The sequence below is a fragment of the Dermochelys coriacea genome, chromosome 1 (assembly GCF_009764565.3).
Source record: "Dermochelys coriacea isolate rDerCor1 chromosome 1, rDerCor1.pri.v4, whole genome shotgun sequence".
NCBI classification, from domain to species: Eukaryota; Metazoa; Chordata; order Testudines; family Dermochelyidae; genus Dermochelys; species Dermochelys coriacea.
This window is the reverse complement of record NC_050068.2, coordinates 306,935,210-306,958,019: the sequence shown is the minus strand read 5'-3', so window position 1 is coordinate 306,958,019 and position 22,810 is coordinate 306,935,210. Positions and strand designations below refer to the sequence as shown.

The following is a 22,810-nucleotide window of genomic DNA, read 5'->3' as shown; positions in this document are numbered from 1 at the left end:
CCCTCCTCTCCTTCCTGACTGCCCCCCCGGGACCCCTGCCCCATCCAACCACCCTTTCTCCCTGACCGCCCCCAGGACTCCCGCCCCTGACTGCCCCCCACCACCCCATCCAACTCCCCCTCCTTCCTGATTGCCCCCATTCAACCCCGTGTTCCCCGCCCTCTGACCACCCTGACCCCTATCCACCCCCTGACCACCCCCACCCCCCAAACTCCCCTGCCCTCTATCAAGCCCCCCTGCTCCCTGCCTCCTTATCGTGCTGCCTGGAGCACCGGTAAAGTGCTCTCTGTAATAATGTGCTACTTATGGTGTACTGAGCATGCTCAGTTCATCTGAGCATGTTCAGTACATCTGCTGAAGCCACTGCCCTTCACCCTGCCCTTATTAGCCCTAGGATTCTGAGGCCTGCTTTTGACAGGGGGTTAAAAAGTGGCAAAGAGGGTCAATCAGAGGAAGGGGGTGGCCAGGGTCTGAGCAGCGAGGCAGAAATTTACTGGTCAGGGGCATCAAGCAACTGGAGGCAGCATTAGGAGAGGGGCTAAAGGGCAAAATCAGGAATGAGCGGGGGAGGAGGCAGAGTTAAGCCCAGGAGTGAGGCACTGGCAGAGGGTGTTAGAGGGCAAAACCCAGCACAGGCGAGGCACTGGGGGTAGCAGTTACCCAGGGGGACTGAGACACCAGTGTTTGCAAAATAGTTTGTTGGGGACAAGAGGCTTTTTTATTTGAGCAAAGTGGCTTTTTTGGTATGGTCAGACGAACTGAGCATGCTCAGTAACATCTGCTGAAGCCACTGCCCTTCACCCTGCCCTTATTAGCCATAAAAATCTGCTGATTGCTATTTACAGGGGTTAAAAAGGGGAAAAGGAAGCAAATGGGAGCAGGGGGGTGGCCAGGGTCTGAGCAGGGGGTGGAAATTGACTGGTCGGGGGGTCAAGCATCTGGAGGCAAGATTAGGAGAGGGGCCAAAGGGCAAAATCAGGCCTGGCAGGGGGGAGGAGCAGGAGTTAAGCTCGGGATGAAGCGCTGGCAGAGGATGGCAGAGGGCAAAACCTGGCACAGGCAGGGGCACAGTGAGTAACAGCTACCCCAGTGGGATTGAGACACCAGAAGCACTTGTATAGATTCAGAGTGAGGTGCACCATGAATAGATATCCCACCGTATTTTGGGAAGCTTTGGGTTGCAGTGTATGCTGGGTACCAAACAGGTCAGACAGGGGTGGTTATGGCCATGGGATCCAACTTCATATAAGGCATTGTTAACCTTCCACTAATTTTATATTTATCCCATACATAAACATATACATAATGTTTACACCTTTTTTTCTAAACCCACAAACCTGCCTGGCCCCTCTCACGGTCTGCCATCTCACACAGAATCATGGAGCTTGCACGGCTCTGCACTATTGTCATGAGCGTTTGCACTCAAAAGTGCATGGTCCTTTACTATTTGCAGATCAGCAAACATACATGTGGGGTGTGACATTATACTCTACTTTCTTCATGAAAATATGCTTATGATATGGATATGACATAGCTAATATATACTTTATGCAAGATGGCTGATGTGGGGTATCATTGCAAAACTTAAGACCTATTGACTGTGTTTATTCAACATATAATGTTTGTATCTGAGGCTAGAAATATGGACCATGTCTAGCTTGGCTGCTTTTAACTCCCTGCTTATCGGAGTGGGGAAGCCGCCCCACTACACGCACAGACAGCACTTTTTTTGTATAGTGATGTGCCCCGTGAGGGTTAGTGTGTATACATTAGATTCCAGGGCCTTGTACCATTCAGAAACATATGCAGCAGCAACAGGTCCTACATTGCTAAAAAAAGGACAGCTGATGTAGCTAATACAAGCAGTCTCACATGTAAAACCAAACTGATAGATTTCTTTAACAAGAAATTAAACAAGCCTTGTAACAAGCTTTGTGGATGGGGGGAAGTGGTTGACATGGTCTATTTTGCCTTTAGTAAGGCTTTTGATACTGTCTCCCATGACCTGCTCATAAACTATGGAAATGCAACCTAGATGGAGCAACAAGGTTATTCCCACATAGATAGTTGTCAGAAATCTCTCACATGGCATCTTACTCCACCGATAAATTTGCCTAGAAGAGGCCTTGGGCAACCAAAAGAAGCATGACTCTTAAAGGAGTCATGTTACCACAGTTGATGGGCAGAGAGGTCCAGAACCTAATAGAGAGGGACTCGGTCCCTGAGCTAATATTCTGAAAAGGGTAGGATTTCTCTGCAACTCCTTGCCAGCAAGGAGCATAAGACCCCTACCTGGTCTGTAGTGGGCAAACCTTGTCCAGGATGATTCAGGGACTTTTCCAGTCTTCTAACCTTTCTCTGGCAGGAGAGTAGGATTTGGCCCTCTGTCCTTATTGAGATAAAATTCTTACTGAGGACAGGGATTGGGCCCATTATATTCATGTGGATTTAACAGCAACAGGTTGCTGAGGTTACTCCCTTCTAGATAGATTAGGTTTTGTACATCTTTCTTAGTCATGGCATCCATAGAAAATGGGAAATTTAGATATGCTGCGTTAGAGAACTGACATGCTGCGTTAGAGAACTGCCAGCAGAAGAAATCATTTTATAAAAGTTTTTAGCAAACATAAGTTTGTCAAGTACAGCAAAAATACAAAGAGTCAGAGAATGGAGAGGAAAACGGCGGAGAAAGGGCGGGGAGAGAGGAGAAGCAGCAGGGATTAAAGTGAAAAGAAGGAAACTAAAGCCCTAGGAAAAACCTGAATTTGGGGTGGGATGGGGGAAGGAAGTGTATAACACAAAAAGCACTGCTTTGCAGCTATGTAGAAAAAAACCCCACTAGGACTATGAGAAACACACTGGAGAACAGTTTCTTATCTCCTTGTGCTAAACTGCAAGAGGCTTCCTGATAGCAGTGCCATAAAATGATTGAAGTATATTCACTGAATGATTAAACTCAGTCATCTAAGGTTGAAATAGTGGGATAAAGAATGCATGAAAGCTCAGCCTTTTTCTGAGATGTTTCTCATCACTGGAGCTTCCAGGGTGTTTAGTAATAGGAATTCTGTGTCTTTAGAAACTCACTAACCTTTTAAAATCCAAAATGGTTTGGAACAAGCTTGCCTGGGAGACTACCTGTGTTTTCATATCCTATTTAAACAGTTGTAGACAGCATAGATGCCCAAATTGTCTTGCTTTAAATGAGAGGGGATTGCTCAAAAGATGGTAGTGGTGATTTTTTTTTCCTATAAGGGCACCTGACTTTTTGGAATTCATTTCCTCTGTTGCTCTGCCAGAGCCCAGATTTTTTTTTTTTTTTAAAAAAGCTGTCTGGACATCTTGAGTTGTTCTAAAGGCCGTGCCACTTCTCTGGCATTTCTGGAAGAGATGTGCAGAGGTATTGTTCAGATTCCTGCTGTGGAGGGGATTTACCATTAGTATGAGCTCATTTGTGCTTTTAAGGCACAGTCTGTGTTGGTGGCAGTGCAGAGCCTGCGCTACACACTTTCAGGGTAGCTAGTACTGTTGGCTGCTGTGTTGATGAACAGGGTCAAGGGCCCACTTGCTGCTCTGTGGGGTGGCCCAAGAGGGAAGAAAGTTATGTGAGGTAAGATGTTCTCATGAAATTTCTGCCATTTTCTCCTAAAGAAATGTCATACATAACTTAACAAGAGTTATTAAACCAATGGGGTTCTTTAAAAACTTAATAGGGTCAATAAACCTGTGGAATATAATACAGAATAGCCTTTCTACAGATTTGTGCAACATTCAGTTGTAGGGATATACATCTCTATTCATTTCTTTAGTACTTATTCACAAGGTTTGGCCCAAATCTCACATGAACAACTCATGAGTTTTTGGCTCTATGAGATCTAAGACCTAGCCTTGAATCTGAACCTCAGCCAACCCTAATTCAGATCTGGATCCAAACTCAGCCTCTCAGCCCATATTGAATCAAAATAGATTACAGGTACCATCATTTTCAAGGACTTCTCTGCACTGAAGGAAACAAGCGCTGCACTTTCTATGGATTGTCATTTAAAAGGCGCAACATAAGCAGCTGAACAATAAGGACATGTTTGGGTAATAATATTATTTCATTCCTTTTATTTAATGAAATATGGTCCTTACATTTCTTCTGTTCTTTTTCTGTTATTTTCCCAGCCACACACCCGAAGCTTAATTCCTACTCTTTCTCTGGGAGTAGATGCACTACTCCGATAGGTTTGACGCAAGAGTAACCCACTGGTCAGCATGTGTTATGTCCCTTCCTCCCCACCATGCCCGATCTGTACTGGTTGTGAATCTGTTACAGCTCTTCTGTAGGGAGCTTGGCTCTGTGGCTCAAACTGTAGTGATTTATACTTTCAGCTCTGGAGGTTAAAATGAGTAGTTGCACAAAGATCTCCCAGATTATCACATTTATAAGTCCAGTATGGCCATATAAAGCAGGAGTACTTCTAACTCTTAAGCATGACATGACCCCAACAGCCTTGTATTACAAGATTTGAAGGGGTCTTTAATGAAGTCTGTGCAAAATAGCTGCAGAGGAATCATACCTCGGCTTCAGAACTGGAAGAAAGCCTTGAATAATCATAATCTCACAGACACCATTTTTTTTGTAGGGTAAGGAATAGGTTAGCTAGAAACAAATACAGATGCTAGGATTGTCTTTACCTATACCTGTTAAATGGTAACATTGAATGTCAGTTACATATAGCTAAGCAGTCGGGTCTTCTGATTTTTTTTCCCATAACCATCAAAGTTTTAGAGATGAAAAAAAAAACAGCTGTTTCCAAGCCCAGAAAGGGAATTTTTCTCTGCATTCCTTTTAGAATACATGAAACACCATCTGAGGGGGCTAGTTGCTTTATACAGCAAGATGGAAACAACAGACCAATGGACCATCTCCACTCATGTCCTGTCATTTAAAGTTGCTTTTATCAAATGGTTTGGAGAAAGCAAAAAATAGAACCACAGAACTTCCATAATGCACTTGATAAATTGGGGGAGAAACAAAACCACAGTGAGGGAATCTTCCTCCCACCGCCTGCTGATGGCCCGTTTATGAAGGATGAATATTGATAGGTCTTGTTTCCTAACTAATGTAACCATGGATGCTATTCATAGGCATCTAAGAATTTTAATATTTTTTAACCTTATAGAAATGAGACTGACAAAATGAATACACTTACTCTCGAAGGCCTTCAATCATTTTTTCCATTGCATCTTCCCAACAATAAGCTTTAACTGACTGTATATTCTCAATTATTTCTGAGGTGATCACAAGTCTCTCATTTGTCTTTCCTGCCCTCCTATCTCTGTAAAATAATGAAGCATTAAACAACAATAGTGAACAATAGTGTGCATTAAAAGACAAATAATGCATTATGAAGAAAAACTCTAGGAAGTATGACTCACATAATTGACAATGAGTCTTAATATTTTATAAAATTTCTCACTACTTTATACATATTAAACACTTAATTTTTAATATTTATACATTCAATGTTAATAAATAAGACCCTGAACCTACGTTCTTTGCACCCTCCAAATTCTGATTAAGAGGCATGTGGAGTTCACAGGGAATGCAGGGTTATGCCTTATCTACCATTTTATGGGGCAAACTGTGCTCATTTTTACTCATTTGTGACACATCAGTGGGAATTCCAGTGTAAGGTAAATGTGAATGTTAACAATAGTATCTGTTTATCTTTAGAATTTGATTCTATTTTTAAACATTGTTCATTAAGAAAAAGAGACTAAATTGAGCCATGGATGAACTCCACTGTCTTCAGGGAGGAACCTCCATTGACTTTGGGGATGAATCGGCTCAACAAACTTTACTAAGGTCATTTTTGTATCTTATTTCCTGTATTCTGAGTGTGTTCCTGCTCTCCCAATCTCCAGTTTGCTTTTAAATCTCCTTTTCTTCCATTATTTCCTCCTGACTTTCTCCATTTTTCTTTCTATTTTATTTACTTCATGAAGAGGCAAAAAAAAAAAAAAAGTTAAGATTTTGCTTTGCAAGGCAATGGCTATACACACAGTTGCAAAACAACCAACCTATATAAATACCAAGATTTGGAAACAGGACCAGATTCTGTGCTTCTTTACTCACCATGGAGCCCCATTGATTTCAGTCAGAACTATCCCCCATATGTGAAATAATCTTACAAACTAATTGTAAGACTACCAATTAATTATTAATGTATTAGTCTATTAAAGAACCACATCAGCATTAGCCCAATAATATTTTTCTACTTTCCTCCAAGCGCTTCTATTGTGTTTTCTTTACTTCAGATTTTTTTTTTGTGTAATCCTGTCCTCAGAAAAGCAGACTCTAACGGAGTAACATTTTTAAGTGAGGACCATAAATCTCAAAGCAATATGCCTTGTGAAAACATACAATTATTTAGAACATCTTTAACATTTTGTTACCTGTACTTCATCATCATTCGTCCTAACCCAGCTTGGAAAAGGGCCATGAATATCACAAAGCCAAGTCCACAAAATGCTGTGGGCCCTAACATCTCCACCAGCAGTCCCATCAGCAGCACCACTTGTAAAGGTCCAATCCATACAAAATGAGCCAATGCTAGCCCCTGCAAAAATCCACAGCAAAAATACTCAGACAATATGAAAGAGAGGAGCTATTGAGGTGATACTCTGAACAATTTGCACAAAGAATAGGAAAAGAATTTCCAGTAGTAAAACAAGTTTATAGAGGAGATTTTGTGGTTCTGAGCACATAGCAATGTGGGTGTTAATTACACTGAGGACATACCAATGCATATATACATTCCACACACGAGCTTTGTTTTTTTCAAGGGACAAAGTTCAGTCCACAATTCTCTTCAAAGCTGTATAAATACAAAGTGAAATCCTGGCCCCATATAGGCATGTAGGAGTTTGCCATTGACTTCACAGGGACCAGGATTCCCCCCTGTCCTCTCCCCTCTATGTTTTCAATCACTGCCAGATGAGACAAGATATATGAAAGAACCTATGAAGAATTATTTAAAATTGTTATGGAAGGTAACTTATTTCGGTGAAAGAGTGACTAAGGCTGTGTATGCCATTTAATTCAAAACAGCCTGCTCCCTATATGGTCATCTCCCTCGTTTGTTTTTCCTGGGATGGATTTAGGGCTAACTCCTGTAGTCCTGAGGGCCAAATAATGTCATAGACAATGCACATTCTGAGAAATGAAAAACCTCACAAGTGTGTTAGGCAATAATGGCTGGTACATGCAGAAAGGGAGTGAGGGAGATGTAAAAGCAGCATAGAATTCCCCTCTGAGTTGGCAGCTCTGTGGTTTTGGGATTAGGGGCAGGCAGGTGGCAGCAGTTGACGGGGGAAGATGGCTGATGCCTGCAGCATCCTGGCCATAGAGACTAATAGCTATTTGCCATTCAAGATGTATGGTGGGGGTACAAGTCAGTATCATACTAGCATTTGTATGACAGCATAGGTCCTGAGGGAGCCATGCTATCAAGAGGTTTGGAGAGGGATGCACAAGGTAGTATTTGTCTAGAGAAGGGTTTGTACTTGTATTCATAACCACAATAGCCGATTGCCTCCTGAGTATCACATGAGAAGTTCTACTCAGCCTTATGCTAGCTGTAGTTGGAAGTGGCATGCTTCTCCTCCCAATAGGATGGTCAAACAGACACTGACTTGTTTCAGAGTAGCAGCTGTGTTAGTCTGTTTTCGCAAAAAGAAAAGTAGTACTTGTGTCACTTAATCTTTGAAGTGAGCTGTAGCTCACGAAAGCTTATGCTCAAATAAATGTGTTAGTCTCTAAGGTGACACAAGTACTCCTTTTCTTTTTACTCTGCGACTTGAAATTCATGGAGTTTCTAGGCCCTTCCATCAACTGAGCAACATACAGTATTGTACAATCCACATGCTATTACTAGCACCCTTTGCTTTACAGTTTTGTGCTGCTACCCCGCTGTCTTGGGTACCCGAGATGGGAGAAGATGTGATCTGAATCAGCCTCTCCCTGACTACACACCCACACATCATGTAGGTGGGAATGCAGTTTGGGATTTTCTTAAGATGAGCACAGCTCACCACAGTTAGCCATTTATTGCCATTGCTTGACTGCCACCATGGTGATGCTAATGCTTCTAGAACTGTTTGAAGTTTTGCAGTCACTCACTTTTGTTTCTGTGATACAACAAATACAGGAGCTTAAACAAACAGTGACATACCTCATCAAATTTGTTCAGATTGTTGGAAAGGAGACTAATGAGTTGTCCAGTGCTTATTTTATCTAGGACTCTGCTTGACAGTTTTAAGGTCTGCAAAATAATACAAAACAGTAGATGAATGGCCTTGTAACTTACTTGAATAAAAGATCATAAATAGAAATATTAGTAATTAACAGCCAGTGAACAGTAATACAAATGTTTCATTTGCTATCTTTGTTACAAAGAAAAACACTTATTAAATCTGTTTTATTTATATTACTAAAGTTTAATGTATTCATTATATTACTTTGCAAATACAGTATAGACTTTTTTTTAACCCAGCTTTTACTTTGTTGCATATATTTATATGCAAGGCAAGACTGAATTACACATGCACGCTGAGTGTTTCTGTGTATAGTCCCAAATCCTCTAGAGTGCACACCTTAACAAGAATTTCTTGACAGACATGGTGAAATTTGTAATGAGGAGCAGTAACAACTCCATAGTTAAAGTTAGGTTCTTAACATGGGATTTCAACCTCTTCATTTTTATATAAAATCCACACTCGACCTGTCGTAAATTTTCAGCACAAAATCTGAGTAAAACTTGAATCTTCTGAGTAATTTCCCATAAATCTATTAATGGGTTTCTAATTTATAATTAGTTAACAATTGGTATTTTAAAGTCCATATATCTGAGATTTATGTTTTTTCAGCTCCTGGTAACTTAAAAACAACAAACTGTAGAAAGTCAAAAAAATGTTGGACTGGAGTTATAGAATTGCTTTAACTACAAGAAGAAAACAATTATCACTATTCATCACATAATTACATCTTTATGCTAAACAGTTAGCTAATGGAGAACAAGATTTACTTGGCTACTTCTGCTCTTTGACAAGTTATGAAGAAGGCTTTTTGAATAGTTTAGGGGAGGAATATAACACAGCCTTTGGACATATGCCCCCAGTAATGTTCCTGGAATCCAAAATGGATGATTCACACGTGATGCATGGGGAATGGATTTTACTAGTCCAGGAACTTTTGTATTGCATCAGAGAAGAAGATTTTCAACAAAATAGCAGCTATTTTGTTGAAGAGCAAGATTTCCATTGTTCAGGAGATTTGCTCAGCAGTTTCACAAAGCAAAAATTACTGCACTGAAGATTCTGTTCTTCATCAAACCAGTGGCTCACTTCAGCTAGCAGGTGAAATGTATGAGTATGTTTGGGGACCCTGGAAGCATAGAGCCTAAGGCTACATCTACACTGGCACTTCTGTCGGTATAGCTTATGTTGCTCAGAGGTGTGAAAAAAACACACCTTTCTGAGCGACATAAGTTACACTGATAGAAGAACCAGTGTGGACAGCGCCGAGGCGGCAGGAGACAACTTTCCCATTGATATAGCTTCCACCATTCATTGGGAGTGGTTTAATTGCGTTGATGGCAGAGCTCTCTCCCATCGGCATAGAGCGGCTACACGAGCCATCTTACAGCGGCACAGCTGCATCGGTACAACTGTGCCACTATAACCTCACTAGTGTAGATGTGGCCTAAGACTACCACTGGATGTGATCTGAAAAGTATATCCTCTCAGCTAGTTTTGATAGTTTTTTTATCTAGGGATAATTTTTTTCCACATGGATTTCATTATAATGGGGGATGTGGTTTTTGTTATGCAAGTACATCATCCTCCAGCTGCCAAAATGTGATTTTGAATAGGCAAGGAGAATTATCAGAATTTTATAACAGGAAGGAGCTGTGATCTTAAAACTATTCTAGCACAATCCCTCTTCCACACACATACACTTCCAATAGCAATGCCCTGTATTAGCTCAAAATCTGCCGGTTTTCAGATTGTAGCATATGAATAATACATGCATTTGGCTAAATAGAGCTGTGTTTGGCAAACAAATCACAGTCCTTTTGAGATTTTCACATTTTCAAAACAAAGAGCACATGAACATCTGTTACTAGACACTTTTCAGAGGAAGGAAGAATTTTCGTAGACAAATAATTTTAGGGCACCAGCTTCTAGATAATATAATGCATATATAGGCACCATAAAAAAAGTCAGCATTTCCCAATCATTATTACATATCACTATTTGATATATAACAGGGGATTTCCCTATATTTAATATAGAACATAACAGTGATGAGTGTGTGATGTCTATTGGCAAATGTTTACTTTTTAATGGTAACCACTGAATGCTTCCAATTCCGTAGATCAACAGTATCAATCTGAGGGCAGATTTGAGCCACTTAAAAGGAAATCTTCAAAACGACAGTCAATAAATAACTGGGATGCAGGAAACTGCATGCTGTAGGGTAGTTTTTCCTTGTGCTTTATGTTCACTTTATTATTCAAACCCGATCTCTCCTATAGTTTGTTGCCTAAAACCTCCTCTCTAACCCTCTTCTGAAAATGTTCTTGTGCCAGGAGCATATGCTAATACAATAATTTTGCTTTCTTATTCATTCAAGTGACAGTGAAAAAGCTACCTTTTTGTAAATTAAACTAAACATGGCTATTCTTATTTGCATTCCTATATGATGAAGGCCAAATATAGCAGGATGCAGAAGCAGTGTCCTCACAATGAAGAGAAGGCACAAGCCTATGCCCAGATAGTAAGCTATGGATCGCTCATGGGAGTTGCTAGGATCATAGGAGGCTATTATTCTTCCCAGTAAAAGAGGTTGCACAGCTTTGGTGACTTCCTGCAAGAGAAGACAAGAGAAAGCATTTGTAGTTAATTTCTTTTTCAGAACAGAAAACTTTGTAATTTCAAGCTGCATCAACCATTTACTTCTAGTATATTGTAAGCAAGGATGCTTGCTCTCTTCACAGTGCAAATTAAAAGAAGATACAATAGCCATAAAGTGCTTGATTCATCATGGCTTTACACCAGTATTATGCTCTTGTAACTCCAATGAAGTCAATGGAGTCAAGCCAACATAAAATTGTATTAATGCAATAGTGAAAACAGGCCATAGACTTTAAGAATCTACTGCTCTTGAGATATGTAACTCATTTTATAGTGCTTAAATTAGCAATATGTTTCTAGATTTACTTTTCAAGCTCACGGGGAAAGATTTTTATTCTCAAAATGTGTCTCTCAAAGAAACAAACAATATAAGCAATTAGTCCATTCAGCCTTTCCTGTGTGTACATGCTTGTGCTGGGTTTGTTTGTTTTTTTTTGTTTTTTTTTAGTGAGACCCTAATTTTAGCCTTCTGAACTATTGAGTTAATGACTCAGCACATTTGAATCCAGAAGCACTTTAGGTGCTGGTTCTTCACTCTAACCATTGGGTACCAGTCTACCTTATGCATCACTGAACCAAATAAGGCACAGCCAGATTCATAATATGTCCTAAAGTGAATGTTAGCAGAACAACAACAGCAGAAATAGGGTAAAACATAAGGGAAAGGATAGGAAATAATGAAAAGAGCACAAAACACAAATACTCTGGTATAGCTATGTGAATATTCATCGACCACTATATTTATCTTGGGCCTGAGATCAGCTTTGTCTCACATCTCTCCTTATCCCCCATTACTGCTGTCACTAAATCCTACTGGTGTTTGCTCTGTGCCAGGAGAATAGGTCTGTTTCCCTCCATTTCCTCTGTCCAGGCCTTGCTCAATTTCTCATTTTTGACCATTACAACCTCTTTCTCTCCACACACTCTACCTCTCACCCCACCCAAAATACAGATGCAAAAATCACCTCAGTTCCTTGGTATGACTTTCTCCTTTATATTCTATGGAAACCACAGAAGGGTTGTGAAATATGAATGAGCTCAGTTGTTTGTTTAATTGTTAGTGCTAAGAACTTTGTGTGTGTGTGTGTGTGTGTGTGTGTGTGTCCCCTTCTCTCTTCCCATCGTATTTGTTTCTCTCCCAGCAAAGAGAGTGAGTGTGTTAAATGCTAAACAAATAGTTGCAAAACTCTTTGTACTGATGTGTGATACACTGTAAATGTTCCTAAATGGTGCCCCCAAACTGAGTGCCAGGGAGAGTTACCATGCAGAAAGAGAGGAAGACATGAGCTATTGGAGCTCTGTTGTAACTCAGGGTTTTCAGTGATAAATAGGTCAGGGCTTTCCCCTTTGATTTTTCTTTTCCTCTCTACACTCTTTAAATTACTTATGGTTATCAAGACACCAGCATTACCAACTGCTTTTACATCATGTGCTACAATCTCATCAGAATAGAAAAAAGTTAGTTGACTGTTTCAACACAGGAAATGAAAATGTATACCCTGAATAGATCACATGTGTTAAGTACTACCTTTGCCAGATTAAATATAATTGTGTCAACACAAATACTGTAAACTTGAGTCCTGGTTTGACAAAGACAATAGTGTTCTTAGTAGGCAAAGGAGGAGTGTTTACAAAACACACACACAGACACAGACACACAACATTAGACAGCTGTGTTAAGACCATCTGCATCTGTGAGCAGCAAATCACAACTTCATACATCTCATAAAAATGCAAAACAAGGACATGGGCAGAGCTTTCAAGGACATGGGCATTGCTTTGTTTCACATTCCCTGAGATTCCCAGGTAAGTTTTATACATCTGTCTTAAGTAGCATGTACTCTGGTATTTACAATTTATTCCATTTATGCATCAGTGGAAATACCATGTTCTGTGACTGTGTTTGCTGTGTATATCGAGACATCAAATATGTTTTCAGCTAATTGAAGCAAGGTGATTTACAGGTTTTCAGGAATATACAAAGAATAATGACTGGCAACATGCCACCTTATTTGCTAGATCATGTTGGCAGAGAGATCATATATGCAAGAGACTGATATTTAATACACACACAGAAAGGCAAATTTGGGTATTTTTCATATTGTTCTGTCCTGTAATTCTGACAAGTTAACAGCTAACAAACATTAATGTAACTTTAAGCTAACTAGAATGTCTTGCCTACCTGGTATGAGATATGTGTACCTGTGTGGGAGGCAATAGGACTATTTAAAAGAATATTCACCTACTGAGCCACTCTGAATTCTGCAGACATTAATTATAGAAATGTAGTGCTAGATGCAACCTGGATATTTCATCAAGTCCAGCCTGCTAAAGTTTAGGTAGGGCCAAGTAAACCTAGACCATCTCTGACAAGTGTTTATCCAAAAATCTTCTTAAAAGCCTCCAATGATGGGGATTCCACAACCTTCCTTGGAAGCCTATTCCAGAACTTCACTCTCCTTATAGTTAAAAGCTTTTCCTAATATCTGAACTAAACTTCCCTTCCGCCGATTAAGCCAGTGCTTTCTTGTCCTACCTTCAGCAGACATGGAGAATAATTGATCATGAGCCTCTTTATGACAGCCCTTAGCATATTTGTAGACTGTCACCTCAGTCTTCTTTTCTCAAGAACAACATGCCTTGTGTTTTTAACCTTTCCTCATAATCAGGTTTTCTAAACTTATGATTTTTCTTGCTCTCTTCTGGATTTTCTCCAATCTGTCCACATCTTTCCTAAAGTGTGGCACCCAGAATTGGACACAGTACTCCAGCAGAGGCCTCACCAGTTTTGAATAAAACACGGCAATTACCCTACAACACTCTTACTCATACACCCCAGAATGATATTCGCCTTTTTTGCAACAGCATCACATTGACGACTCGTATTCAATTTGTGATCCTTTTGAGCAGTACTATCGCCGAGCCAGTTATTCCCCATTTTGAAGTTGCAAATTTTATTTTTTCCTTCCTAATGAAATACTTTGTCCTTATCTTTACTGAATGTCATTGCGTTGAATTCAGACCATTTCTCCAATTTTTCAAGGTCATTTTGAATTCTTATCCTGTCCTCCAAAGTACTTGCAATCGCTCCCTGCTTGGTGTCATTGCAAGTTTTATAAACATACTCTCCGCTCCATTATCCAAGTCATTAATTAAAATATTGACTAGTATTGAACCCAAGACTGACCCCTGGGCATACACTAGATACCCCCTCCCAGTTTGACAGTGAACCATTGAGAACTACTTTTTGAGTATGGTCTTTCAACAAGCTGTGCACCCACTTTATAGTAATTTAACCTTTTTAGTGAAGACTGAAGCAAAATAGGCATTGAACACCTCAACCTTCTTGAGTAGCACCCAACCCCGTTTTTGCATGTGTCCATAGAGTAGCTCAGCAGTGGACATGTAAATGGTCAGTTCTAAAATTACACAACAGGAGAATTTCAGGGATATTCATTCTGTTACCTAAATTTAAACTCCTATAGTGTAAATGACAGCAGTAAAAATTACCCAGGTATGGCTATATTGATTTATATTGCATCAAAGTGCATTAGAGGTTAAAAAACCCAAACAAATACTTTGAGAGCAAGGAGGGGGAAAGTTAAAACTGTTTCGGCATTTGTGATACAGTTAGTGTCCATTCAGGTGCCTGAATGGACACTAACCAATATACAGTTATGCAAGTATGCTTGAAAGAGAGTATTGTACAGATTATTACAACTATGCTCACAACCAAGTGGTTAACTGGCTAGTAAATTGCGTGCAAGAAGTGTGTTTTTTTTCTTTAAACGAGACATCTAATGGTTGAGGAATATAGATGTTTAGGGTAGCAGGGAAGCAGATACACAGAACAAACCAGGAACAGTTTGATGTGCCTAACACAACAATTTATGAAAGTGAATTATAGCATCCTAGGATGCCAGAATGCAAGTGTCTGCCCTTCAGTAACATCATTACCTAAGGTGCATGAGGTGAAAGAGAGAGAGAGAGAGAGAAATTACTAGATCTACTGAGAGCAGAGCTGTGGTGCTGGTTGCAACAGGTGCTATACGAATAGCAGGATTCAAAAGGAAAGCAAGGTTAAAATCCATATTCATTTTTGTTTTGTTTTTACAAAGCCTGAAGTCCTCACTCAGACTCCAGTGGGAATTGTGTTCATGAGACTCAAAATCTGGCCCTATTCCAGTGCTCCAATTGTCAGCCTTCATTTTTCAGCAATCACTTTAAAAGTATCCTTTAGAAACTAGCAAGCTGATAGAGACCAATCCATTTAATATTTTGAACACTGTTTTTGTATAGTGTTAACTTTTTAAACAATGTTTTGCGGAATACTGAACTCTAATATGCTGGAGCAGCCAGTGTCAGTTTATACGATTTTCTTGTTGTTAATTTCCTTAGGCAGAAAAAGTTAGGGCCAGAACCTTAGACTGGATATTTGGCTATAGGTGTGATTTCCCTTGTTTCTGTGAGTTTGAGCCAGACTCTTACAGAATCATTGCTACACACTAGCAAACCTTGAACTATATGCATGTTACAAAGGACTCATTGAACTGTCAGTTTTTCTGCATTTCCATTCCCCATCATTGCTGATTACAAGATATTTTGTATAAACAGAGATTTCTCTTTCCTAATCAGTCTTCAAAGCTAATCCTTCTGCCACTGAATGATATTACAGTCCAGTGCTTGTGACACAAAAAAGGTTTCCCTGTTAATGAATTATGAGGTCACAAAGAGGGATGGATTAAGGTTAACTGGCTCCCACAATACCCACCCAAAAACCCTCAAAGATTCCGGATTTAAAGATAGCCCATTAATCCCTGCCCTATCTTCATTCCCATTCTTAACTCTTCCTCGCTGCCTGAAAAGCTAATAGTATGTTAGGAACGGACAAATAAGTCACCAAAAGTCATAATGCCACTATATAAATGCATGGTACACCTACACCTTGAAAAATGTGTGCAGTTCTGGTTGCCCCATCTCAAAAAGTGATATAAGAATTGGAAAAGGTTCAGAAAAGGGCAACAAAAATGATTGGGGCATAGAGCAGCTTCCACATGAGGAGAGATTAAAAAGACTGGGACTGTTCAACTTGGAGAATAGATGACTGGGGGGGATATAATAGATGTCTATAAAATCATTAATGGTGTGGAGAAAGTGCATAAGGAAGTGCTATTTACCCATTTTCATAACACAAGAACTGAGGTCACCTGATGAAATCAGTAGGCAACAAGTTTAAAACAAACAAAAGGAAGTATTTCTTCACACAACACACAGTGAACCTCTGGAACTCTTTGCCAGAGGATGTTGTGAAGGCCAAGACTATAACTGGGTTCAAAAACTAGATGCATTCATGGAGGATAGGTCCATCAATGGCTATTAGCCAAAATGGTCAGGGATGCAATCCCAAACTGTGGGTGTCCCTAAGCCTCTGCATGCCAGATGCTGTCTTTGGATGACAGGGGATGGATCACTTCATAATTGCCCTGTTTGGTTTATCTGGCATTGCCACTGACAGGATATGGACTAGCTGGACAATTGTTCTGACCCAGTATGGCTATTCTTATGTTCTTTTGAACCTATCTGCTCCCCTCCTTTTGCACAGCCCAAAATCAGCCCCCTCTTCACCTCTAAAGGAGTTGATGGGTAAAAGTATCCGAGGCAATATCTCTTGAGAAGCTGATAAAATTCCATGAGGGCATTTGGGGATTATAATGATTTTGTTGTGGAAATATGTGAAATGAGGTTAGTGTGGATATTAATCTTGTCTGGATTGGTGATTTCCTTGATTTTTAGTGATTATACACAGAGGAAATGCATTTGAGGAACCTGTTCTCAAAGATGCTTGATTAATTTTCTGTGGGAATACCACCCCACACACATACCCAGACAACTCTGAATAGCAACCAAACTGAAGCAGAAGGCAATGCAGGCTATTGAGCACAGATACACTATACCCTCCAAGTAGATGAGCAGCCACAATCTGCACTATCTGAATCTTCTCAATAGCCACAAGTAGGCCAGAGTAAAACCATCAAATCTAGAGATAAAAAAGTAAGAGAAAACTGTAATAAGATGTGAATCCAAGAGAAATGTATGAACGTCAGCAAGGAAATGAGTTGTCCTGCTGAATGACACCAGGCCTGAATTTGTGTGTCTGTGTACACATGCACATTCAACAAAAACATGTGTATTTCGGTTTCTTTTAGTATAGTAGCACTGAACAGCACATTTTAAAAAACTATTAACTTGCAGTACAATGGCTCCCTTATTTTTGTTCCTCCTCTTTTTCACTTCCATTTCATCAGCACAATTTTCCTTCTAACGTAGGTTATGTTTCTTCTCCTCAAACCCTTTGCCTTTTCAAGTGCATATTTCCCTCAGACTAGCTTCTCTTTCTCCTTCCTTCAATGTCCTATTCTCTCCTTCATTTCCTCATCTTCATTATTATTATAATATATTTGTATATTACAGGAGCACCTTCTCCAGTCAAGAATCTGGGTCCCACTGTGCTAGGCACTGGACAGCTACAACAAAGAAGATGCTCCCTGTCCCAGAGAGCTCACAGTCTAATTTAGTCTTTGCCTGTCTGTACATACAAAGAGGGAGAATTGGTTGAATCCTCAGCTCCTACTTTCCTGCTTTCCAATGCAAAAAAGAGTCAGAAAGCTACCTTAAAGGGGTAACCAAGGAGAAACAGAAGAGTATTCTGGTGGTATACAACTTCTGCAGGCAGCTCTAAGCTTCCCCCGAATGGAGAATAGGACAGGATAGGTAAAGAGGAAGCAGAATACATACCTCTCCAACCAGATTCTTGCTGGGGTAGATTCTGGCTGCAGACAGTGCAATTTAGAGGAGCCCTGAGGCAACCAGGGACTATTTCAGATACTAGCCAGCTGAAAGGTGGCTTAGGAGCTACCCTTCCCTGACACTTTTCCTCATCTGTGCATCTGAGGATTGAGCCCAATATCTCTGTCTATCCAGAAATTGTGTCTGTCTGTCAATAGCTAGGAAAACAGAGACTTTTTGTGTATGCAGTTAGAGAATTTTGATAAATCTGGTTAAAAAAAGTGAAAAAAGACCCTTTAACTCTTACATTGTTAACGTGAAAACTCCATAGAAGTGATTATTCAGCATCAAGTCTTATTTTAAAAATGTAACCCAACATCACAGAGTTCTTAAAATACTAAACTACACATGGCTGATGTGAATGGTCCCAAATATCCATTCAATGCTGTTGTGCCTAAGGAGGGTTACCCTTAACTTATAAGAACATATGTAGTTGGTTCCACATGGTTTTGTTTCCTTTTTAAAAAAGGTGGTGGTTGTTGAATAGTTTGTTTGTTTTTTTTAAAAAAGGAAGCACTAGGATTAACCAATAGAGGTAGGTACGCAACACTTAGTTTTGGGGAGTGGCTTTTTCCCAGATAAAACAGAATGCCAAGTTTTACAAATTCTCGCTTCTTCATTATATTGTCCTTCTAGACTTCCTGACTATTTTTTGTCTAATGATGCCCAGAGCTACAGTCAATCTGCTGTATGAAATACCACTGTTTTTACTGACAAATTTATATTGTAATAAATATGCACACATGACCTCAGAACTTGTTAGCTGTAATGATGTCAATCAAGATTTGGCTACAAAACTACTGAAAAAGATTTGTTATTTAGACTTGTCATTCTAAGAATTAAGAAGAAGGAAATGGCACAATGTAAAGAGCTTCTATCACTCCTACATTCATTATTTAGATCATCTCACCATTATACACATCCTTTGGGCCAAATATTGCTCTCTGATGCACCAGCAGACATAGAAAAGAAACTCCAATGATGCCAATAGAGTCATTCCACATTCACACCGGTGTAACAGAAAGAAGAACATTACTCTTTTTCTTTCAATAGGGAAATGAGACTATTGCAACATCAGCAATAAACCTATTGCATTTGTTTGATCACAACGCTACCCTGACCTTAGCCACAATACACCATAGAAACAAACAATCAGTTTTATAGAATCTGGTGGTAAAAATCCATATAGTCTAAAGTGAAACCAAGATAAAATGCTGATTATATGAATTAAACTCCCTTTGATGTAAATGGGAGATTCCCATGCAGATCACTGGTAGCATGCAATAATTTATTTCATATTGATAAAAGAATATCTTACAGCATTTAGTTCCAAAGGACTTTAAAGAACTTTACTACTTTATAGACTAAATGTTAAAACCAGGGTTTTGATACATTTTGTGGGTTCAAGGCACCAACAGCCAATTGTGAAATTCCACAAACTATGTATACTCTGCCTCCCCAGTATCTGTAGCATCTGTACCCTTGTAATCTTTACACACAACATCACAGAGAAGAAAATGTAGTTCTTAGAATGATTCCTCAGTAATTTAGCAATCACCAGGATAGCTACCAACATTCAGAGTTTACTCAAAACAAGAACAAATCTTACCCCTAAATATAATATTATTCCATAAAACATAAATTTCCAGAAAAAGCACCGTCGAAGAGCATTAATAAGTTTAGGTTTTTTCTTTGAAGTCGCCAGCTCCCTGTCCCATTGTCTGAAAAAGAACCGAAAAACAAGACCATTAAGTTGTGTGAGCAAATACGCGAATCTACAGCCCTAACATAGTTCAATTCACTCAAGTATATCCAAGGAGATTTAGCTAAGGTGGCTGATGAAACAAAGCCTTGCAGAGACCCCAAAGATCTGACCCTCATTGACTTGATAGCTCAACAAAAGTTCAAATCTAGTTCACCCACATATCTGGCAGATTTATATACTCAGCCATACATCACCCTGCAGGGAGTTAATTCATTAAAAGGTCAGGTTGTATGTTTTAAAGAAACCTGCTGTACTTCTTAAGACCAATACACAAATAATAGGCAAATAAAAGTTTTGGAGCTCCTCCAGTTCCTAGCAAGAAGAAAACAAAGAGAAGCTATTCTAAAATGTGACTTTTAAAAAATGGACTGCATTAGTTTTTGTCAGCACTGAAGAGGTTTTTGGATGGTAGCCTCCTAGTGTATAGTACATCTTCCGTCAGAAGCAAAGAGACAAGTTTATTATTTATACAAATTAGTTATTTGATAAATGTAAATTAATACTTTTAATTTTTGGCAAATAAAGATAACATGCATTCAAATAGAAAGATTAAGGAATTGGACACTTCCTGTATAAATTGTACCTTGTATCAATATTTATTAAGCATCACCAGGGTGCTCAGTACAGTACCAAATGGCAAAGGACAGTGACTAGTGATTTTGGGTGCCCAATTAAAGACATCTTAAAGGGGTCTGATTTTCAGCAGGCAGATGCTTAGCACTGTTATTTTGAAAATGGAGCCCCCTGCATTTTAATCTAAAGGGACAGACTTAGCAATGCATAGCCAATCTGTCCTGGATGACAGCAAAAGATAATATGGATCTTAAAAAAAAAATGTGCAAGAGAGATTAAATTAGTCACAGATCAATGGAAGTTAGGAGCCTCCCTTAGAGAACCTGGACCTTAAAGCCCTACCTTAGCTTCTCATTTAGAACCCATTCCTGCAAGCACCACACAGGTGAAACTGATCCCAGGACCAGCACAAGGCCTAAACACTACTTAACAGCCACACAATCCTTATTTTGAGTGAGGCTTTTTGCAGGCCCTCTATATGTGGGTGAATTTCACTCAATGCACAAAACTCCCATTTGACTCAATAGGGATTCCATGGGTGGAGGACCTCTAGCACAGGCCACCTGGGTGTGTTAACACTGGTAGGCTTGGCATGAAGAGTACATTTTAAAAAGGGATTTCAACAAAGAGAAGGTGGTTGTCTTTTATGCTAAAGGTGGGAAGGGATTTTCAGGGGTAAGTCAAAGCATGAAAGAGAGCATTAAGATGAGAAAGGGAGAAGAATACAAAGAGAGCAGTGAGGCACTGTCAGAGTAAAGAAATGGGAACAGAAATGTAGGCCAGGGTGAAGTAATGCAAAGGCCTTGCAAGAAAGAATGAGATGCCTGAACAGGATACAGGAAGTCAGTAGATTTTTAGCTGTGGTAGTGAGTGGAGGAGGGCAAGGTGGTAATCAGGAAGGCCAGGGCAGAGGAGGCTGCCTAAGAGAAATAAGGAAACAAGCAGCATTTTAGCCCTGGAGACATAAAGGAAAGGATGGAATTTTTTTCCATGGTATAGAACAAAAAACAATAATATCTGGTGATGACCTGGATATGCTATGTGGAAGAAATTAGGGGTGTTGAACTGACACTGAGTTTGAGAGTCTGGTGAAAGACACGAAGCGACCCTTTTTTGGAAGCTACTACATAGTTTCAAAATTTTCTGAACTGAGCCATATTCCATTTACTGTCCGAAATCTGACTAGAGCTTAAAAACATCTGAAAACTCTATTGTTCCAGTGTTTCTGATGTCAAGTTTCAATAGATTAATTAAGTGAACTAAGCTGATAGATACCTCCACCATTTCTAGCTCACTCTTCCAGACCTAGTTGCTGCCTTGCAGATCATGAGATAATGCTAACAAAATACATACTTTGTCATACCTTTCCAATTTTTCAGAAAGATTATCCGCAGAATCTGCAGAAGGGATTTGATATATGTCTGACAGTTCTAGACGTTGTCTGTAACCTTTCTTCAAAATTGGTTTTGTCCATCTAAGCAGAAAGAATAATAACAACAACAACAACTATCAGTTTCCAAGGTTAATTCTGGAGTTGGTTTAGCTATTAAAGTACAATCCAGTATTGCATAGATAAGTCACCATACAACATATTATATAATAAACTATGAAATTATATTTTATTTACCAAGAATGATGTAGCTACTGAAAACATCTGGTACATATAGATAGATTAGATGATAACATTAACAAACTGATTCAGAGTTCTTAAATTTGACCATTTGGGTCAAGATCCCCCAGGATCTCTTACATACAAACTCTCATAGTCAATAGAAGTTAACTGAGTAGAGGATTGGGCCCTTTGTGTTATATTTCCAATAACTTATAGTCTCCATTATCATGACTATTAAATCACAAAATATTACTACATTAGCGAGAGATATTATATTCATATAAGCAAGGAAATTCTAAGTTACAGCATTAATTGCGTGCAGAGCAGCTTGCATTGCATATTACACAAGACCTTTTGAAGGCCTCCAAGTATAATGGGTGTGCTGAAGTTATTTTTCATCCCTAACTTCAAATTATTTTTGTCATTATAAAGTTAATACAGAACTTAAAGAGCACATTCTTAGTGCAATGGACAGGTTTAACATTAATGGGGCAGTATTATTAATGGAAATTGCAATGCCAAATATCCATGCTTTCAGGGAATAACTTTGGGTAACAATTTTTGGACACGATCAGCTTGAGAATGATTTGGGAACTCATCTTACTGCATCAATGATAGTTGCAACATTTCCATTGGACTTCAAACAGAGCAGGAGGAGGCCCTTGCTGATCCATAGGGGAAATTCTCTATAAACCCTTGTCTGATCTATTCAGTATCTGAAATGCCTGCTACTCATTACAAGTTCTAGAACACTATTCCCAAGAAATCCTGTTCATAATTTTATGTCATCTATTAATAAGGTCATCTGAAGACACACAAGTAAAACAAAATACAATTAGCAAATTAATTTACAATTTACTAAAAGTGATGGTATATTTTACAGATAGCCAAGCATATTTTGCATGTAACCTTGGGTATCATTGTTAACTATTATACATTTTCTCCAAAATAATTGCATCGCTAATGCAGAAAGAAACAGATTGTGAATGATCACTGTGTATCTGTATAAATGTGTGTGTTGCATAGACAAACATATGACTTGGGAATGAGAT

General features: G+C 39.2%; 1 protein-coding gene across 2 annotated transcripts in view; it reads right to left on the bottom strand.

Moving 5' to 3' along the window:
• Positions 1 to 22,810, bottom strand: part of CFTR (CF transmembrane conductance regulator) — a 149,451-nt gene that overhangs the window by 114,818 nt on the left and 11,823 nt on the right. The window contains exons 2-7 of one of the 2 annotated variants that reach the window (XM_038387769.2): positions 21,510 to 21,620; positions 19,418 to 19,529; positions 10,700 to 10,915; positions 8,220 to 8,309; positions 6,442 to 6,605; positions 5,196 to 5,321 (exon numbers count right to left, since the gene is read on the bottom strand). In XM_038387769.2, the coding sequence (XP_038243697.1) occupies positions 5,196 to 5,321; positions 6,442 to 6,605; positions 8,220 to 8,309; positions 10,700 to 10,915; positions 19,418 to 19,529; positions 21,510 to 21,620 (819 nt within the window). Of the gene's footprint in view, positions 1 to 5,195; positions 5,322 to 6,441; positions 6,606 to 8,219; positions 8,310 to 10,699; positions 10,916 to 19,417; positions 19,530 to 21,499; positions 21,621 to 22,810 lie in introns of those variants that run through there. The other variant, XM_038387770.2, reaches the window with a different exon arrangement.